The sequence below is a fragment of the Rana temporaria genome, chromosome 7 (assembly GCF_905171775.1).
Source record: "Rana temporaria chromosome 7, aRanTem1.1, whole genome shotgun sequence".
NCBI classification, from domain to species: Eukaryota; Metazoa; Chordata; class Amphibia; order Anura; family Ranidae; genus Rana; species Rana temporaria.
Window position 1 is genome coordinate 186,933,637 of NC_053495.1, and position 20,779 is coordinate 186,954,415.

Sequence of the window (20,779 nt, forward strand, 5' to 3'; positions counted from 1 at the left end):
GCGCTAAATGGCGTCGCAAGGACGTCATTGGTTTCGACGTTAACGTAAATGGCATCCAGCGCCATTCATGGACGACTTACGCAAACGACGTTCAATTTTCACATTTTGACGCGGGAACGACCCGCCTACTTAACATTGGCTACGCCACCTAGGGGGCAGCTTTATCTTTACGCAGCGTATCTCTTACGGAAACTGCGTAAATTTACTGCGACGGGTAAAGCGTACGTTCGTGAATCGGCGTAACGACTCATTTGCATATTCTACGCCGACCGCAATGGAATCACCACCTAGCGGCCGGCCTAGAATTGCAGCCTAAGATCCGACGGTGTAAGTCACTATTACCGTCGGATCTTAGGGAGATCTATGCGTAACCTGATTCTATGAATCAGGCGCATAGATACGACCGTCGGAACTCAGAGATACGACGGCGTATCAGGAGATTCTGCGCATGCGCGGGTTTTTAACCGATGCTTTTGCATACTAACGATCGGTTTTGACTTATCGGTTAGGCGTCCATTGGTTCAATTTTAAAGCAAGTTCTCATTTTTTTGACCAAAGGTTAAATAACCTACACACGATTGGTTTGGACCGATGAAAACGGTCCTTCAGACCGTTCTCCTCTGGCGATCCTATCATGTGTACGCGGCCTAAGGCTTCGTGCACACTGAAGCTCATAAATTTTCCCTATTTGGGAGTTTGGGCGTTTTTTATTATGTTATTCTATGTGTCCATTTATCAGCAGTGGAGTTTATGGGCTGTTGTCTAAACGCCCTAAAATTGCGTTCAGGAGCTGTTTTTCTGACCACTAAAAAAGCTAAAAAACGCTAACGTGAAAAAAAGCTAATCTCCCACCACTGAGTCTGGCTGCAGCCATTTTAACTGTGGGCAGCTGTTCTCTTCCTGGATTTACACAGACACACAGAGGCACACCTCCAGCTCTGCAGCTCTCGTTGGCCCTCTTATGACTAACCCCCCCCCCCCCCTTCCTGGCAAATTCTCGTGGGAGAGAGTGGTACATGATGTCATAGACTAGACTAATGACCGGACAAGAAACAGGAAGTGGGCTGTATAAGGTATTTACTGGCAGAATTTTTTTTTTACTATCCAAAGTTAAAACAACAAGAACAGAAGATTTAATAGATTGAAAGTTGGGTGGTATGCCGGAGCCAGATCCACGTACCTCCGCGCATTTTTCCGTCCGGCGTAGCGTATCTCAGATACACTACGCCGCCGTAATTTTCAGCGTATTTTCCGTATCCTGAAAGAATTTGCGCCGTAAGTTACGGCAGCGTAGTGTAACTGTGTCGGCGTAAGGGCGCGCAATTCAAATAGATAAGATGTGGGCGTGTTTTATGGTAATTCCTATTGACCCCACGTAATTTACTTTTTTTTAACGGCGCATGCGCCGTCCGTGGGGGTATCCCAGTGCGCATGCTCCAAATTAACCCGCAGCATGCCAATGTTTTCGTCGTGAACGTAATTCTACGCAAAGACCCATTCGCGAACGTTTTACGCAAACGTAAACAACGGAAAATTCGACGCTGGCCCGACGTCCATACTTAAAGTGGAGGTTCACCCAAAAAACTTTTTTTTTAACATTAGATTGAGGCTCGTTTTGTCAAGGGGAATCGGGTGTTTTTTTTACAATCGAAGCAGTACTTACCGTTTTAGAGATGCATCTTCTCCGCCGCTTCCGGGTATGGTCTTCGGGACTGGGCGTTCCTATTTGATTGACAGGCTTTCGACAGGCTTCCGACGGTCGCATACATCGCGTCACGATTTTCCGAAAGTAGCCGAACGTCGGTGTGCAGACGCCGTATAGAGCCGCACTGACGTACGGCTTCTTTCGGCTACTCGTGACGCGATGTATGCGACCGTCGGAAGCCTGTCGGAAGCCTGTCAATCAAATAGGAACGCCCAGTCCCCAAGACCATACCCGGAAGTGGCGGAGAAGATCGCTCTCTAAAACGGTAAGTACGGCTTCGATTTAAAAAAAAAACACCCGATTTCCCTTTACAAAATGAGCATTAATCTAATGTTAAAAAAAAAATTTCGGTGAACTCCCGCTTTAATATTGCGTACGCCTCATAAAGCAGGGAAATCTATACGCCGGAAAAAGCCTTACGGAAACGACGTAAAAAAATGCGCCAGCCGGACGTACGTTTGTGGATCGCCGTATCTAGCTCATTTGCATATTCTCTATGCGTAAATCAACGGATGCGCCACCTAGCGGCCAGCGTAAATATGCACCTAAGATCCGACGGCGTACTAAGACGTACGCCAGCCGGATCGAGCCCTCATTCAGTCGTATCTTGTTTTGTGGATACAAAACAAAGATACGACGGGGGATCTTAGAAATTACGCGGCGTATCTATAGATACGCCGGCGTATTTTCTTTGTGGATCTGACCCCCATTGTGTATGGGGCCTGCACAGTGACATTGGTGGGGGGAATTAAAAAAAAAGCTGCCTGGGGTGCTTTCACAGTTTTTTATAATGTAATAAAAATAAAATAATGAAACCATGTGCGTAGCTCCCAACTGTACCTGATTTCAAGGGACTGTCCCTGATTTGGAGCAAAGTCCCTCTGTCCCTCTTTCCCACTTGTTTGTCCCTCATTTTGGTCTGATCCATATATTGTATATGTATTCCATATATGTTTTTTAGTTTCCATATACTTTTTATCTTTCAAAAAGTGTTTCCCAGTGCTAAACCTTTCATCCAAATTCTAAATTGCTGCATTTGTACATTTTTAAAGCCAATATAAAGGAATAATAGTAAAAAAAGCTCTTGTGGATTTAAATTAACCTTTTTTTTTTGGTTCATTCTCCTTTAACCACTTACCCCCCGGACCATATTGCTGCCCAAAGACCAGAGTACTTTTTGCGATTCGGGACTGCGTCGCTTTAACAGACAATTGCGCGGTCGTGCGACGTGGCTCCCAAACAAAATTGGCGTCCTTTTTTTCCCACAAATAGAGCTTTCTTTTGGTGGTATTTGATCACCTCTGCGTTTTTTATTTTTTGCGCTATAAACAAAAATAGAACGACAATTTTGAAAAAAATGAATATTTTTTACTTTTTGCTGTAATAAATATCCCCCAAAAATATATAAAAAAACATTTTTTTTCCTCAGTTTAGGCCGATACGTATTCTTCTACATATTTTTCGTAAAAAAAATCGCAATAAGCGTTTATTGATTGGTTTGCGCAAAAGTTATAGCGTTTACAAAATAGGGGCTATTTTTATGGCATTTTTATTAATATTTTTTTTTACTAGTAATGGCGGCGATCAGCGATTTTTTTTTCGGTATTGCGACATTATGGCGGACACTTCGGACATTTTTGACACATTTTTGGCACCATTGGCATTTTTATAGCGATCATTGCTATAAAAATGCATTAGATTACTATAAAAATGCCACTGGCAGTGAAGGGGTTAACACTAGGGGGCGGGGAAGGGGTTAAGTATGCCTGGGTGTGTTCTTACTGTGGGGGGGGGGGGTGGCCTTACTAGGGGAAACACTGATCTTCTGTTCATACATTGTATGAACAGAAAATCAGCATTTCCCCTGCTGACAGGAACGAGAGCTGTGTGTTTACACACACAGCTCCCGTTCCCCGCTCTGTACCGAGCGATCGCGTGTGCCCGGCGGCGATCGCGCCGGGTCGGGGCGAGCGGGGGGCGCGCGCGCCTCCGGCGGCGCACGTGCGCCCCTAGTGGCGGCTAAAAGGCAGGACGTCCATTTACGTGGTCTCGCCTAGGAGAGCCACCTTGTGGACGTATAATGACGGTGCGGCGACGGCAAGTGGTTAAGGGGATGTGGTAAGGGGCGTGTCCTAGTCCTGCATATGTTTGTTAGTAGGTGTCCCTCATTCCCATCTCAAAATGTTGGGAGGTATGCATGTGAGTAACTGCTGTAAAAGGTGACAATTGTACACACCCCCAGCAGTATGATATAGTTTGCATGTAAATGTGGAAAAAATAAATATGAATAAAAGATTTAATATTACCGTATTTATCGGCGTATACCGCGCACTTTTTTTCCCTGAAAATCAGGGCAAAATCGTGGGTGCGCGATATACACCGATACCCGCTTTCCGCGCTCAGTTTGAACGCCTGCGCCGACATATACCGAGTGCTGTACACTCGGCTACATTCGGCCAGACTTGGCTCACGCATAAACGTCACAGAGCGTGAGCACGAGCGAAGCCGAGCCTGGCCGAATGTAGCCGAGTGTACTGCACTCGGTATATGTCGGCGGAGGCGTTCAAACTGAGCGCGGGAAGCGGCGATTCGACAGGGAGACAGCGCTGGAGAAGCCGGGAGGACACCACCGAAAGCCGGACGCCGGACCCAACAAGACCGCCGATGGACACCACGCAAGACACCAAAACTGTAAGTACTAAAATGTTTTTTTTCCAGGAATTCCAGGAGTTCACATTAGGGGTGCGCACTATACACCGGAGCGCGCAATACCCCGATAAATACGGTAGCTAAAATGGAATTTCACACAATAGCCTTTCAAACATCTTGAGCACACTATAGTCACATTCTAGTCATTGTTGTGCTACAGGCGCTGTTTCTGACCATCGCAGTATACACACTCGCCACTCCTATTCTCCCTCGCAGAACAGATTGCACAACGTCAGTACAATTCCCAGCATGACTCCACTAATAGACAGCTAATGTGATACTGACAAATACAATTTTCTGTTTGATCTCCGCTGTCTGGCACATTTAATGACACGTGTAGCATGATGGCTTTGAAACGTATTGCCTGGAGCTCGTCTGTCTCCCTACACTCGTTGCATCACAAAATTGCCTAATTTTTGCTAATAAACACCTTTACTTTCTGGACAATAATATCCCCAGAATATTGCAAAGCCAATACTGGCTCTATGCACTGGTCCAAATCATTTGATGGAGGGGGGATTATGGTGTGGGGGTTGTTTTTCGGGGGTTGGGCTTGGCTCCTTAGTTCCAGGGAAGGGAACTCTTAAAGTGGGGGTTCACCCGAAAAACAAATTTTTAACATTAGATTGAGGCTAATTACGGGAAGCACAATAGGGTGTTTTTTTTTTTAAATCAATGCCGTACTTACCGTTTTAGAGATAGATGTTCTCCGCCGCTTCCGGGTATGGTCTGTGGGACTGGGCGTTCCTATTTGATTGACAGCCTTCTGACCGTCGCATACAGCGCGTCACGAGTTGCCGAAAGTAGCCGAACGTCGGTGCGCAGGCTCCGTATAGAGCCGCACCGACGTTTGGCATCTTTCGGCAACTCGTGACGCGCTGTATGCGACGGTCGGAAGCCTGTCAATCAAATAGGAACGCCCAGTCCCACAGACCATACCCGGAAGCGGCGGAGAACATCTATCTCTAAAACGGTAAGTACTGCATTGATTTAAAAAAAAAAACACCCGATTGTGCTTCCCGTAATTAGCCTCAATCTAATGTTAAATGTTTTCGGGTGAACCCCCATTTTAAGTCGGGTTGTCCCGATACCACTTTTTTAGGACCGAGTACAAGTACCGATACTTTTTTTCATGTACTCGCCGATACCGATTACTGATACTTTTTTTAAATGTGTCCCCACAAATGCAGCCATGTCCCCCCACAAATGCAGCCATGTCCCCACAAATGAAGCCATGTGTCCCCACAAATGCAGCCATGTGTCCCCACATATGCAGCCATGTGTCCCCACATATGCAGCCATGTGTCCCCACAAATGCAGTCATGTGTAGCCATGTCCCCAGAAATGCAGCTATGTGTCCCCAGAAATGCAGCCATGTGTCCCCACAAATGCAGCCATGTGTCTCCACAAATGCAGCCATGTCCCCAGAAATGCAGCCATGTGTCTCCACAGAGAAAGCCAAGCCAAGCCCTCCCCCGCCAATGGATGAGTGATCTGTCTATCAAAGTGCCCGGACAAGGGGAGGGGCTATATATGACGAGGCGTGGCGGGGAACACACAGCTATTCAAATGAAAGCTGTAATGTTCCCCGCGCTGATCAACTAGGCATTTATGGGAATTTAATGTGTGCTGCATTTATGTCAATGTGGAGAGTGCTGCATTCATGCATTCTTCAGGCTCAATGCAAGGAACAAACAATTGTTTTCTAGGTACCTTTGCATTGAGCCTGCATTGATCTGCAAAGCTCAATAAATACAATTTCTGGGTTTGTAAAGATGGTTTCCCATCTGTATTTTTAGTACATGGAATGTCAGTGTTAACTTTTTGGAGACAATGTACAAATTCAGATAGAATACCACTTGTACAGACCCACAATTAATCCAAGAGACTTAAAGCGGATGTGCCATGGGAACAAAATATTAAAAGTCAGCAGCTACAAATACTGCAGCTGCTGACTTTTAATAATAGGACACTTACCTGTCCTGGAGTCCAGCGCCGATCGCAGCAGAGCACGAGCGATCGCTCGTCACTCTGCTGCTCCCCCCGCCATCCACGCTGAGGGAACCAGGAAGTGAAGCGCTGCGGCTTCACTGCCCGGTTCCCTACGGCGCATGCGCGAGTCGCGCTGCGCCCGCCGATTGGCTCACACGCTGTGTGCTGGGAGCCGAGTGTTCCCAGCACACAACGGGCGACAGACGGGATGTGACGGAATGCCCGTCTTTCGCCCGTATCGTGTGGCCGGAAGTGGGTGCAAATACCTGTCTTTAGACAGGTGTCTGCACCCCCCTCCCCCCTGAAAGGTGTCAAAAGTGACACCGGAGGGGGGGAGGGTTCCGATCAGCGGGACTCCACTTTAGGGTGGAGGACCGCTTTAAGAAAATTATGAACAGGCTCAATTATTTTCCTAAATTGTGCTGAAATTTAACAGCCACCACTTTACATGGAGAAAAAATCTTGAAGATCTATTAATCAGAGCAAACCCTTCTGATAAGTACCAGAAAACTTCAATTAGAATATCAGAGAAGAAAGGTTGCTTTAAATATCACAAATGAACCGGCTCTCATCTTCGCTTCAACATTTTCTTCTTCACATTCAGGTCACCAGTATATACTTGATTATTTCAGAAGCAACATGGATTTTTTTTTTGCTTTCATCTTGTGAAATGTTTTTGTTCCTTTGTCTATATTAGCAAGAATACCGGACTTTTCAGATGTCGATTTCAAAAGCATAGGAGCAACAAATAGGCATGCGCACAGGGTGTGCCAGGTGTGCCCAGACACACCCTAATCACCCTGTGCAGAACAGATTCCCCCTACTGACCTGGCTCCCACTCCTTCCCCCCACAGCACTGCCAGCTTCCCCCCTTTAGCACCGGTTGTTGCTGCGGATGTTTTAGGATGAGTGGGGGAAGAGGCCAGTAAACATGCCATTTACCCCGCCCTTCCCTTTCTGAATGAATATCGTGAGTGATCGGTAGAGTGTGTTTGAGCTTTGGGGTGCACACCCTAATGCCAAAGGCATGCTCAGGATGATGAACGGTGTCCAAACATACCCCATACTCAGAATGGTAAATAGTGTCCAAACATGCTCAATACTCAGGATGGTGAATGGTGCCTGAACATGCTCAATACTCAGGATGGTGAATGGTGCCTGAACATGCCCCATATGAACGATGGTGATGGTGTCTAAACATGCTCCACACTGAATGGCGTCCAAATATGTTACCTATAACTGACACATCAGTGAAATAATTTTTATACTTTTATATACATTTATGACCTCAATGAAGGGTTGAGGTTCTATTATGGTGTGCTAGTTTTTTTTCCACACATTTGTTTAACCACTTAAGGACCCCTTCACGCCGATATACGTCGGCAGAATGGCACGGCTGGACACATCCACGTACCTGTACGTTGCCCTTTAAGCTCAGCCATGGGGTCGCGCACGCAGGTCCGAAGCTCCGTGGCCGCGGGTCCTGTGGACCCGATCGCCACCGTTGTCCCTCGATCGGTCCTCCGGAGCTGAAGAACGGGGAGAGGTGTGTGTAAACACAGCTTCCCCGTTCTTCACTGTGGCGCTGTCATTGATCGTGTGTTCCCTGTTATAGGGAAACACGATCAACAACGTCACATGTCCAGCCCCGCCCCCCTACCGTTAGAAACACATATGAGGTCACACTTAACCCCTTCAGCGCCCCCTTGTGGTTAACTCCCAAACTGCAATTGTCATTTTCACAGTAAACAATGCATTTGTATAGCATTTTTTGCTGTGAGAATGACAATGGTCCCAAAAATGTGTCAAAATTGTCCATAATGTCGCGGTCATGAAAAAAATCGCTGATCGCCGCCATTAGTAGTAAAAAAAAAAATATTAATAAAAATGCAATAAAACTATCTTCTATTTTGTAAACGCTATACATTTTGCGCAAACCAATTGATAAAAGCTTATTGCGTTTTTTTTTACCAAAAATAGGTAGAAGAATACGTATCGGCCTAAACTGAGAAAAAAATATGTTTTTTATATATTTTTTGGGGATATTTATTATAGCAAAAATAAAAAATATTGTTTTTTTTCAAAATTGTCGCTCCATTTTCTGTTTATAGCGCAAAAAATTAAAACTGCAGAGGTGATCAAATACCACCAAAAGAAAGCTCTATTTGTGGGAAAAAAAGGACGCCAATTTTGTTTGGGAGCCACATCGCACGACCGCGCAATTGTCAATTAAAGCGAAGCAGTGCCGAATCGCAAAAATTGGCCAGGTCCTTTACCTGCATAAAGGTCCGGGTCTTAAGTGGTTAAATGGGCTGCCTAAGACACTAAAAAGCACCACAATTGGCGCATGCACTTTTTTCAATTCAGCGCAACGTAACACACAGTTGTGCACTACTTTGTGTTGTAGTGCGCTGCAATGCATATTAACAATGAATGGCATTACAGCACACAACTATGTGTTTTTGCACACTTTCACAGCACAACAATGTAAATCCATCTTCATACTGTACACCCGGCCACCACATCTAAGGACTGGTACGGTGCAATGTATTACATTTTTGTTCTTGGGTTTGGATACTCTTGTATTGTACTTTCAGGCTATAAATTGAAAAGTGTATTATGTCAGCTGGAATTTTAAACATGTACAGAGTGTTCCCGGTCAGACAAATAAGCCGTTCAAAATATATACGATTTTTTTTTATAGATAATTATCTGACCACGCAGGAAATGCAGGATTGGCTAAAAGAGAGAGGTGGAAGGTATTCAGGACGCCTGCAGAGGGTGTGATGTGCAAACCCTCAGCTGAGTATAAAGATTTTCTTATCCTCCCGGCTCCCAACATTATTCATTGCAATACACAAACCTAACTGTGTCCCAGTTCTAAGCACACCAAAATACGACCACGCCTGGAAAGGCCGGAGTGTTAGAAACTTTTACAAGACAAGCGATCCAAACAAACAGATCTCCTGCTTAAACAATTTGGTGCAAGGAGAAAATAAAATCCTAAACTATTTTCCATGTTCCCGGGAAAAATGACTAGGAGGAGGTGCCCATAGACAATAAAACATTATTATTGCTTCCCAGTCCAGGCAATTTAATTGGTGTTGATACACGGTGGGAGATTACTTTTCCTGACCATAGATGGGTATCAAGATTTGTGAGAGGATGGGCACATTCAGATCACTTTTTAAAGATGATTGATAGGTGGTGAGGAGGCAATGGGACCCCACCTTACACTGTACTACTGTGGGGGGGGGGGGGGGGTGATCAGGCATTTTTATTTTTACACTTTGTTTGCTGTTACATTGATGATCATTTTAACAGCAAAGTTTTCAACTGTCTTGAATGACAACTATCATTACTAGTGATTGGAAACAGCTAATCACATGGTAAAGGGTGCTGTGATTAGCCCAAGTATCATGTGATAGCTGTGGGCCAATCACAGCATAGGAACACACAGCTGTTTTGAATGAATTCATTAAAGCGGGAGTTCACCCATAAATGTTTTTTTACCCTTAGATGGATGCTCATTTAGTCTAGGGGAATCGGCTAGTTGTTTTAAAATCCGAGCAGTACTTACCGTTGTAGAGGGGCGATCTTCTCCGCCGCTTCCGGGTATGTGTCTTCGGGACTGGGCGTTCCTTCTTGATTGACAGTCTTCCGACAGGCTTCCTAAAGACTTCCAACGGTCGCATCCATCGCGTCACGAGTAGCCGAAAGAAGCCGAACGCCGGTGCGGCTCTATACTGCGCCTGCGCACCGACGTTCGGCTACTTTCGGAAAATCGTGACGCGATGGATGCGACCGTCGGAAGCCTTTCGGAAGCCTGTCAGAAGACTGTCAATCAAGAAGGAACGCCCAGTCCCGCAGCCCATACCCGGAAGCGGCGGAGAAGATCGCTCTCTAAAAAGGTAAGTACAGCTTTGATTTTAAAACAACTAGCCGATTCCCCTAGACTAAATGAGCATCAATCTAATGGTAAAAATAGCAATTTACCGGTGAACCTCCACTTTAATAACAGCTTTGTTGATATTGTGATCACGTTAATACAAAGCGATCACATGATACCCGGGCGATCAAATTGGCCCAGTTGCGGCAACTGCAATCCACTGTGTCCTGTGGAGCCCCAGGGAGCGCACAAGTATGCATGTGGTAAGTGACATACGGGTACGTCGCTTAGCCTGTAGCTGCCGCCCGTTCACAGTACATGTACTGTGGGCCGTCAGCAACTGGTTTACCGCTTGCGGACCAGCCACCGAAGTTATACTGCGGCAGGTTGGCTCCACTGGGCGTACCATCGTAGCTGTACGTCGGTCGCTTTAAGCAGGCTAGCAGGCGTGCGCATGTCCACTGCATCGTGGGTGTGCCAATGCTCGTGACCGGCGGTCGTAATGACCGCCGGCTGCGAGCGATCTCTGGGCACGAGAGGCAGAATAGGGACATGTGTGTGTAAACACACACGTCCCTGTTCTGTGAGCTGAGGAAATGCAGATTGTGAGTTCCTAATAGCTGGGAACCACGATCTGTAATCTTCCCTAGGAAGTTCCATCCCCCCTTCAGTTAGAACACACATTAGGGAACATAATTAACCCCTTGATCGCCCCCTAGTGTTAACCCCTTCCCTGCCAGTGATATTTTTACAGTAAACAGTACATTTTCATAGCACTGATCGCTGTGTAGATGCCAATGGTCCCAAAACTGTGTCAAAAGTGTCCTATGCATAATGTTGCAGTCCCGATAAAAATCACAGATCGCTGCCATTACTAGTAAAAAAAAAAAAATAATAAAAATGCTATAAAACTATCCCCTATTTTGTAGACGCTATAACTTTTTTTTACCAAAAATATGTAGAAGAATACGTATCGACCTAAACTGAGAAAAAAAAAAAAATTTAATTGGGATATTTATTATAGCAAAAAGTACAAAATATTGTGTTTTTTTTTTTCAAAATTGTCGCTCTTCTTTTTTTTCTAGCGCAAAAGATAAAAAACGCAGAGGTCATCAAATACCACCAAAAGAAAGCTCTATTTGTGGGAAAAAAAAGGATGTCAATTTTGTTTGGGAGCCACGTCCAGGGCCGCCATCAGGGGGGTACAGCCATTACACCTGGCCGCCCTCACATTTTTTTTTTTGTTGCATTACACCTGTAAGGGGCCCGGCTGGCCCCCCTTCTGTTTTTTTTTATTTTTGCATTACACCTGTAAGGGGCCCCATGGTCCCAGGCCAGGAGAGATTACACTTGTTTTTTTTTCCGTCAGCAACCCGGTTCTCTGCTCCAGGGGGGCCCTGCCTAAAGCTGTGTAAGGGGCCCCAAAATTTGGGATGGCTGCCCTGGCCATGTCGCACGACCTCGCAATTGTCAGTTAAAGCGACGCAGTGCCGAATGGCAAAAAGTGCTCTGGTCAGTGGCGGCCCATCCATAGGGGGCGTCCGGGCGCCGCCCCCCCCCCCCCCCCATGTAGTCATAAAAAAAAAAACGGGCCCTTTAGGCTTTTAACATACGCTCAAATAACATACACTCACTAACCGGACATTGGGCGCCGATTATCTGAATAAGGACAGCTGGTTGGCTGTGCGGAAGTGCCTATCAGAGCCAGTACAGCCCTTCAGCTCCCGGATGTCTTATCCTCGGACCGTAGTGGGCTACGTCCCTTGGATAAGACTGACGGCCGTCTCAGCCAATCAGGTTCACTGATTCTGGTTATCAGTAACCTGATTGGCTGAAGCGTCATCGAGGGCGGCAGAAGACATCGAGGGACCGTGGAAGGAGGCTGGCGAACCCCAAAAAGGTAAGTGCCGGGCGGGGGGGGGGCAATCTGACTGGCAGCATTTTACAGGGCACAGTGGGGACAATTGATGTGGGCACAGTGGTGACAATTGATGTGGGCACAGTGGGGAACAATTGATGTGGGCACAGTGGGGACAATTGATGTGGGCACAGTGGGGACAATTGATGTGGGCACAGTGGGGACAATTGATGTGGGCACAGTGGGGACAATTGATGGCATGGCACAGTGGCTGCGTTTGATGGCACATTGGCTGCATTTGGCATGGCACAGTGGTGACAAGTGATGGCACAGTGGTGACAATTGATGGCACAGTGGCGACAATTGATGGCACAGTGGCAACAATTGATGGCATGGCACAGTGGCTGCATTTGATGGGCACAGTGGCTGCCTTTGATGGGCACAGTGAGGCTGCAATTGTCTTCTTTTTTTTTTTTTTTTATTTGTTTGCACCCCCCTAAAAAATTTGAGCACCAGCCGCCACTGGCTCTGGTCATTTAGCAGCCACATCCTCCGGGGCTGAAGTGGTTAAGAAACAGTTGTATATGTTTTTTTTTTTTTTTTTTTTACAACCGTGAGAATGATGCCTTATTTTCATGAATTTCATGCTCAGTTGGTCAGTGACTCAAAAAATATTGATGCCAGAGACTACCAGCAAGGACTTCAATATTGTCAATATTGCATTTAGTACAGGTTTTCTTTAAAAAAAAAAAAAAATCTGGCAAAGAGATGACAGACAATGTCGTAAATACACAAAAACGCATCCTGATGTGCATGAGAGCTTACCAAGAACGGAGTCCAGCAAATACAAGAGACACACATGATGGCCAGGAGTTGGACTATCATCTCTATGTGGTGCGATCTGCCTTGTCTGTGCTGCTGGCTTTTCAACCTAGATTTCAGTAATGTTATTCCAGTCATTGCATTGCATAAGAAAGAGATGGCCAGAGACAAGAACCCCAGAGATGAAAACAGCAGAAGATGAAACTGATCCATCCAGGTTTCAATCTGCTCCGTCTTTAGAAAGCACCACGTCTTAGTGGCCTGGATGTGATAAGATCTCAAAGTCAATATTGGCAGCAACGCCACCAGGATGGCAAACAGCCAAACAAGAGTCAAGATGATTTTGGCATGCCTTGATGTCATGGTGGTAGAATGAAAGATTGGCTCAGTGACTCCAACACACCGTTCCACAGCCATGACGCTCCCAAGCAACAGCGGACACAGTCCAAAGAACACCATGCACATGCCAAAGATACTGCAAAGAACATCGGCGTGGTCGAATTTTGACCAGTTCCTATCTGATGCATAGACATACACAGCTATGGCTCCATTAATGAGGTGGCCAAAGAGGTCCGTGATGACCAAGCCGCTGGCGAACAACAAAAACGAGGCCTTGGATTTTTTCCTAAATCTTTGGTAGGCTTTCATGAGTATTGCTATAGCGAGGCTGTTGGATGTAATTCCCACGGTCATGAAAACGATGCTGAAGAACACTGAGATCTTATGTTCAGTGAGGTGGGTGGTATTAGTTGGGGACGTGGGCCCACCATACAGATCCGGGACCAGGCTGTTGTTCATGGTGGGATATGTAGAGGCTAAATTTGCATCATCTCCATTGTGCAATGTAACCTGCAGAGATAAAAGATATTTTAATATTGGAGATGACGAATATGATAAATACAGATTTTTGTATGCATTCGGTGAATAAGACTTTATCTCAGAATGTTGAAGGCCACACACAAGTTAGCGAAAAAATTATAGATATCCCCATACCATAAATCCTTTGTGTGTCATAAGGTTAAACTTCCTATTTGCTCCCTTCTGATCTGTTAAGCCCTTCCTGCCCAGCCCTGGCATTGGGACTACAGTTTCCCGGTGGGCCGGTGACTCAGTGGGCCGGCTTCAATGACAGTGGACCGCCGCCCCCTCCGCTCCTCTGTCTCTCCCTTCCCGCAGCGCTCACCTCCTCTCCCTCCCCGCATCGCTCACCTGGGGGGAACAGAAAAGCAGGGGGAGGACGAGAGGAGCAGGGGGAGGATCAGGGGGGACGACAGAGGAACATGGGGGAGGGGACAGACAGCTGACTCAACAGCTATGGCCTGGGAGTTTCTCACGTCTGCCTAACCTTGTCTCATAAGGGGGGGCACCAAACTGATTCTTTGCCCCGGGTGAAATAATGTCTAGCTTCCCCACTGGTACTGCCTATAAGAGTACCAGTACCAGCCACTCTACTCTAATAAAGTAGAACGGCTAGTGGCTAGTGGCTAGTGAAGGGGGAGAGGGGGCTTGGGTGGCCGGGGGGGGGGGGGTACGGGGGGTGTCCGGCCGCCATGGGAGAGACCTGTCAAAGTGGGCCTGTCTGGATGAAGTCCAGGGCCAAATTTTTGTCCTAGTCGAGCCCTAATGGGATCTATGTGCCCAGGGGGATGAGAAGGATCGGCCACTCATATGACCAATGTGATTGGCTGTCACAGTGGTCACATGTTCAGGGAGGCGGTTCCAACGACTCCCAATCATTAGTGCAGACCAAGAGCGGTCTTTGACAGCTCTGTCACTGTGCAATCTCCGCACAGAAAGCTCTGCCACCTATTGATGAATATATGCAGCACGTGGGCGTTTGCTGCCACACATAGGTGTCACATGGGCAGCAAGAGATTAAAGTATAATTTAAAGTGGTTCTAAAGGCTGACGTTTTTTTACCTTCATGCATTCTATGCATTAAGGAGAAAAAAGCTTCTGTGTGCAGCTCCACCCCAGCTCCCATAATACTTACCTGAGCCCAATCTCGATCCAGCATTGGCTCACAGACAGCAGCATGAGGCATTGGTTCTCATTGCTGTCAATCACAGTCAGTGAGGATGGAGGGGGGGTGGAGCCGAGCCCTGTTCTGCGGCCAATGGACATACAGAGAGGGGCTTGGGAGAGAACATGCACAAGTGCCCCCTTACCAAGCAGCTTGCTATGGGGCACTCAGCGGGGGGGGGGGGGAGCCAGGAGTGCCAGCGGGGGACTGTAGAAGAGGAGGATCAGGGCTACTCTGTGCGAAAAAAAAAAAAAAAAGTACCTTTAATATCAAGGGCTCTTCCGGATGGTCGGGAGGGGGGCGGTAAACACAGCCTCAGCTCTGTTCCTGTGTTCTGTGTGTGTGTGTGGGGGGGGGGTGTCTCTACCCTTCAATCAGCTCTCAGACTTTACTGTTTATAATATGTAGGGGATTTACACTCACTTTAAATTTGTAATCCTGTAATCTTGTAATCTGTTCTCATGAGATATTTTTTACTGCCTCCTTGTAATGTCTGTAAACTCCCGAGCCTCTCATTTTTTCCCCTCACATCTGTTTCTTTGGAACGAGCAGTACACATTACTTGCGGTCATGTACTCTTTTCTATGCACGTTACAAATCCCATAGTTCATAGTTAATCTCAGCAGTGAGCAGGAGAGGGTGGCAACATTCCTATACCTTCCAACCGTCCCTGATTCGCTGGGACGGTCCCAGGATTTGATGTAAGTCCAGGGGTGAAGCCCAGTGCCGGTTTCAGCACTTGGATCCAGGGACTTGCCCAGCAGGAGCGCACAAGCCGCGGGCACCAGTAAGATCTGCTTGTGCTGTGTCTGGAGTTCCGCCCGGCAGCACATCTCTATTTGGCAGCCATCATCACTCACGGCCAACTGCCTCTCACATAGTGCAGAGGAGCTGAACCCGCCTCCTCCCCGGCTGTGATACTTACCTGTACACAGACAGGAGGAGAAGGTGGGAGGAGGAACAGGGCTCTACATATGCCACGCTGATCTGGGGTCTGTGATAAACATTTGGCTTGCACTGATGAGGCGGCACTGATGAGGCTGTACTGATATGTGGAACTAATGGGCACTGATAGGCGGCACTGATGGGCACTGATAGGCGGACCTGATGGGTACTGATAGTCAGCACTGATGGGCACTGATAGATGTCACTGATTGGCAGCACTGATTGACAGTACTGATGAACACTGGTAGGCACTGATAGGCAGCACTGATGGACACTGATTGACAGTAATGTTGGACACTGGTAGGCACTGATGGACACTGATTGAGAGTGATGATGGACACTGGTAGGCAGCACTGATGGACACTGATTAAGGTTAAGGAGATATTTCTTGCACCTACAGATAAGCCTTAATCTAGGCTTACATGTAGGTGCAAGGTGAAAGGGGGGTTTACAACCACTTTAAGTGTCCCTCATTCTAAAGTTCAAAAGTTGGGAGGTATACATTCCTACATACAGTGGGACAGGACCATGGAGAATGAACGTAACCACTCTCTAATGGGAAGTCAGATCACAGCAGCAAAATAAAGGAATTTGGGGCCAGATTCACATAGAAGAGCGGCGGCGTAACGTATCGTAGATGCGTTATACCGCCGCAATTTTTCATCACAAGTGCCTGATTCACCAAGCACTTGCAATGAAAACCTATGCCGGCGGCCTCCGGCGCAAGGCGGGCCAATTCAAATGGGCGTGTGCCATTTAAATTAGGCACGCTCCCACGCCGGACCTACCGCGCATGCTCCGTTTCCGAACTCCCGTCGTGCTTTGCGCGCCGTGACGTCATTTTTTCGAACGGCGACGCGCGTAGCCGAATTCCGTATTCCCGGACGGCTTACGCAAACGACGTTCATTTTTAAATTTCGACGCGGGAACGACGGCCATACTTTAGACAGCAATACGCTTGCTGACTAAAGTTAGGGCACCAAAAACGACGACTAACTTTGCGACGGGAAACTAGACTATCGGCAGCGTAGCGAACGCGAAAAACCGTTGTGGATCGCCGTAACTGCTAATTTGCATACCTGACGCTGGTTTACGACGCGAACTCCCCCCAGCGACGGCCGCGGTACTGCATCCTAAGATCCGACAGTGTAAAACAATTACACCTGTCGGATCTTATGACTATCTATGCATAGCTGATTCTATGAATCAGTCGCATAGATAGAACAACAGATACGACGGCGTATCAGGAGATACGCCGTCGTATCTGCTCTGTGAATCTGGCCCATAAAGATTTAAAGTAGCCTGAGAGCAATAAAAGTTGCAGATGCTGACCAATCAGAATCACTGTGGTCTGTCCTGGGTACTGCACAGAGAAGAGGGCGCGATGAGTGGGGATTTCAAATCCCTGGACCGCTGGGCTGGCTGTGTGGGCACTGACAGCTCAGCATCCCCGGAGGTAAGTAAAGCAAGGATCGGTGGTGGGGCGGATGCATGGTGTTAGTTCACTTTTTCATTTTTTTCTGTACAGGTGAACTAATAATATGAAAACACAAATCAAATGAGTTTCAGAAAGAGAGGAGGCATCAAAAAGATCTGCAATATGGGAAATGAAGGCACTAGGCATGCAAGGCAATCATAAAAATAAATAAAGTATTCTCGACCAATAATAACAATATAATATTGCTTTAAAATTAGGCTAAAAGGCTCCAACCCTATTGTGCTGTCTTCCTGACAGTGGCAGAAGAAACACAAGCAAGTGATAACATGAAAACCTGAATCCTATAAAGAATAGAAAGTTGACCCCAGGCTTTTAGTGAGCTCTTACCTTGGTTGTGTTGAGAGACGGGTGTGCGCCTGGTAATGTCTCTTCTCAGACTGACTAGAAGTGTGGGAGGTTTTGCTCTTTATGATTTCCTGAGAATATTTGTTATTATAAGAAAATGGACTGCTTCCTTTTAGACTTATAGAGTCTTACGAAATGAAACTGTTGCATGAGATGCTTCTAATTTGATTTCCATCGATGCAGACGGCTGGGACAAGCAACGGACTCATCATACACGCATGACATGAGATACTTGGGGACAGTCTCTATATAAAACAGTGTGCACACCGGACCTCGCTTGTCACATTGCAAAGAAGTGACATTTGACTGTGGAATAATTGTTAATACCAGTAAGAGCTCATTCACATCAGAACCGCATCAGATGTAGTATGCCAACATCTAGTTGGGTTATTGGGCCACCAAAACTTGTTCACTATGAGATTTTGTTTTTTCCCTTTGTCCCTCCCCCCTCTTGTTTAGTGCTAGTTAGTTCAGTCTTAGGGCCCTTTCACACGAGCTGTCCGACCAGATCCATCTGTAATTTTTTCAGGCAGACCTGATCTGACCTTGCAGTCTCCTCCATAGCTCCCAACTGTCCCTGATTTGGAGCAATGTCCCTCTGTCCCTCATTCCTCCTCATTGGTGCCTCATTTTGGTCTGATCTATATAGATGTTTATAAGATGCACTTTTTATCTATAAAAAAGTGTTTTCCAGTGCTAAACCTTTCATCAGATTTCTAAATTGCTGCATTTGTAAATTCCAAAAGCCAATATAAAGGAATAGTATTGGTAAAAAAAAAGCACTTGTGGGTTTAACCAATCTTGTTTTTTTGTTTTATTCTCCTTTAAGGGGGCGTGGCAAGGGGTGTGTCCTATGCCTGCATATTTTTGCTGATAGGTGTCCCTCATTCCCATCTTAAAAAGTTGGGAGGTGTGGCGGATATCAGCAGACCTATGTCCGCTGGCATCCGCTGCTATCTAATCCGATCCTGCCCGTGAAATCCAGACGGATGGAGGTCCTATTTTCCTTTCGACTGGCAGATCAGATAGAATCAGATGAAAATCAACAGGCAGCCTATTTCCATCCGATCTCCCCATAGAGGAGAGCTGGACTGTGTCTGTGTCAGCTCTGCACAGCAGAGCAGACAGGGCCTGTCATCCACCTGCTTAGCGGGAATCAGTGGAGAAATCCCCCACTAGGAAAGAGGAATCCGTTGCACAAAGGCACCCGATGATAGCAAATCACCGCCGCTGGAGGTGCTCAAAGGGCTGCAGTTCAACCCACAGAAGTCCTGGAACTTTTACTCCACCCATGTGAGCACCTCCAGTGGTCGTGGTTTGCTATCTTTGGCAGGACGGGGCCTAGGGTTGCCACCTTATTCCTTTAAACCAAAAACATATTAATTACACAGGTTCTGAGGCTGATTAAGGTGATAATTAAATTTACTTGGTGCCTAATCTGCATTAAATTAGCCTCAGAACCTGTGTAATTCATATGTGTCCGGGTTTAAAGGGATGAGGTGGCAACCCTAACGGGGACACTGCAGCTATGGATTTGACTAGATATTAATTTTGTGAGTTGTTATAAAATTTTAAATAAACTGCCTATTGCTGTACTACATGGCGCTTTCCTTTCCTTACTGGGTTCACACACACACAGGAGCGGTGGGAGAACTTACATGTAATTTGGATTTGGATTTGTGCCCATTCAATATCGGCATCGGGAGCATTCTCATTAGTATAAGTAGTCATGAAAATATCCGCTATCGGCACCGACAGGTTCCCTGTCCCGCTGATGATAGCAAACCACTGCCGCTGGAGGTGCTCACAGGGCAGAAGATGTCATTGATTTAGCATTGATTGCCAGCATGAATACGAACATATTTCAATCAATACGATTATGGGATTGTAATAAAATGTATAAATAACTGACTCCATTTTATTTAAGTAGAAATGAACTTTTCAATATGTGTTTTGACATAATTAGCTTAACTAACAGTTTGCATAAAAACACACCCTGCTGCAAGTCATTGCGGTTAAAGATGATTCATGGAGCAGCCTGTTGTGTAAGAAAAATCAGCTAGTTCTTGTTAAACTAAATTCAGCCGTTTTAATCATGATAAGAAAGTACTGCGTTTGTAGAACTTTAATGCCCCGTACACACCATCACTTTATGTGATGAAAAAAAACGACATTTTCTGTGAAGTAAAAAATGACGTTTTTGAAACTTCAATTTTCAAAGACGAAGTTGCCTACACACCATCGTTTTTCTCACAATGTTCTAGCAAAGCGAGGTTACGTTCCACCACGTTTTTCCATTGAAGCTTGCTTCATAAGTAGCTTCTGGGCATGCACGGATGAAAAAACGTCGTTTTAAACGACGTTTTTGCTACACACGGTCAATTTCTGTGAAGTAAAAGTTGACGTTTTGAAAAACGACACATAAAATTGAAGCATGCTTCAATTTTTTTTGGTCGTTTTTTAGAAGACATAAAACGACGTTTTCCCCCACACACGGTCAATTAAAGTGACGTTTTTAAAAACGTAATTTTTTTTCATCACATAAAGTGATGGTGTGTACGGGGCATTAGAATCCTATGCATTAAAACACAGCTCCTCCCTTCTTTCTTTTGCATATAAGCCACTGTGGTGTTCAGTAAAGGTTAGAGATCTTATGAACACAATCAAATCTGTTTCTGTGTCTCATTTGATTTCTCACGGATCCGGGGGTCACTGAAAGTTATCCTGCATTATCTGAAGTACACCTGGGTGGTGGTATTACCTGATTCAGATACATGGTGGAAGCAGAGAAATGATCAATAACTTACAATCATAAACTATGTTAACTGTTGATTGGAATCCACTTCCCTGCATGTGGCATATCGATCGAATGGGATGTCGACAATGGATCAATTATTCAGATTGGAAAAGATTGATGGAGAAGAAATAGGTCATTTATCGAAGTGTGCATGGCCACCCTTAGTCTTCCTGTTACCGTTTTTGTATAATTCTTC

General features: G+C 46.1%; 1 protein-coding gene across 1 annotated transcript in view; it reads right to left on the reverse strand.

Annotated features, from left to right (window-relative positions):
* Positions 1-20,779, reverse strand: part of PTGFR (prostaglandin F receptor) — a 64,494-nt gene that overhangs the window by 19,757 nt on the left and 23,958 nt on the right. The window contains exon 2 of the mRNA XM_040360643.1: positions 12,979-13,824. Coding sequence (XP_040216577.1) covers positions 12,979-13,773 — 795 coding nt within the window. The 5' untranslated portion in view covers positions 13,774-13,824. The remainder of the gene's footprint in view (positions 1-12,978; positions 13,825-20,779) is intronic.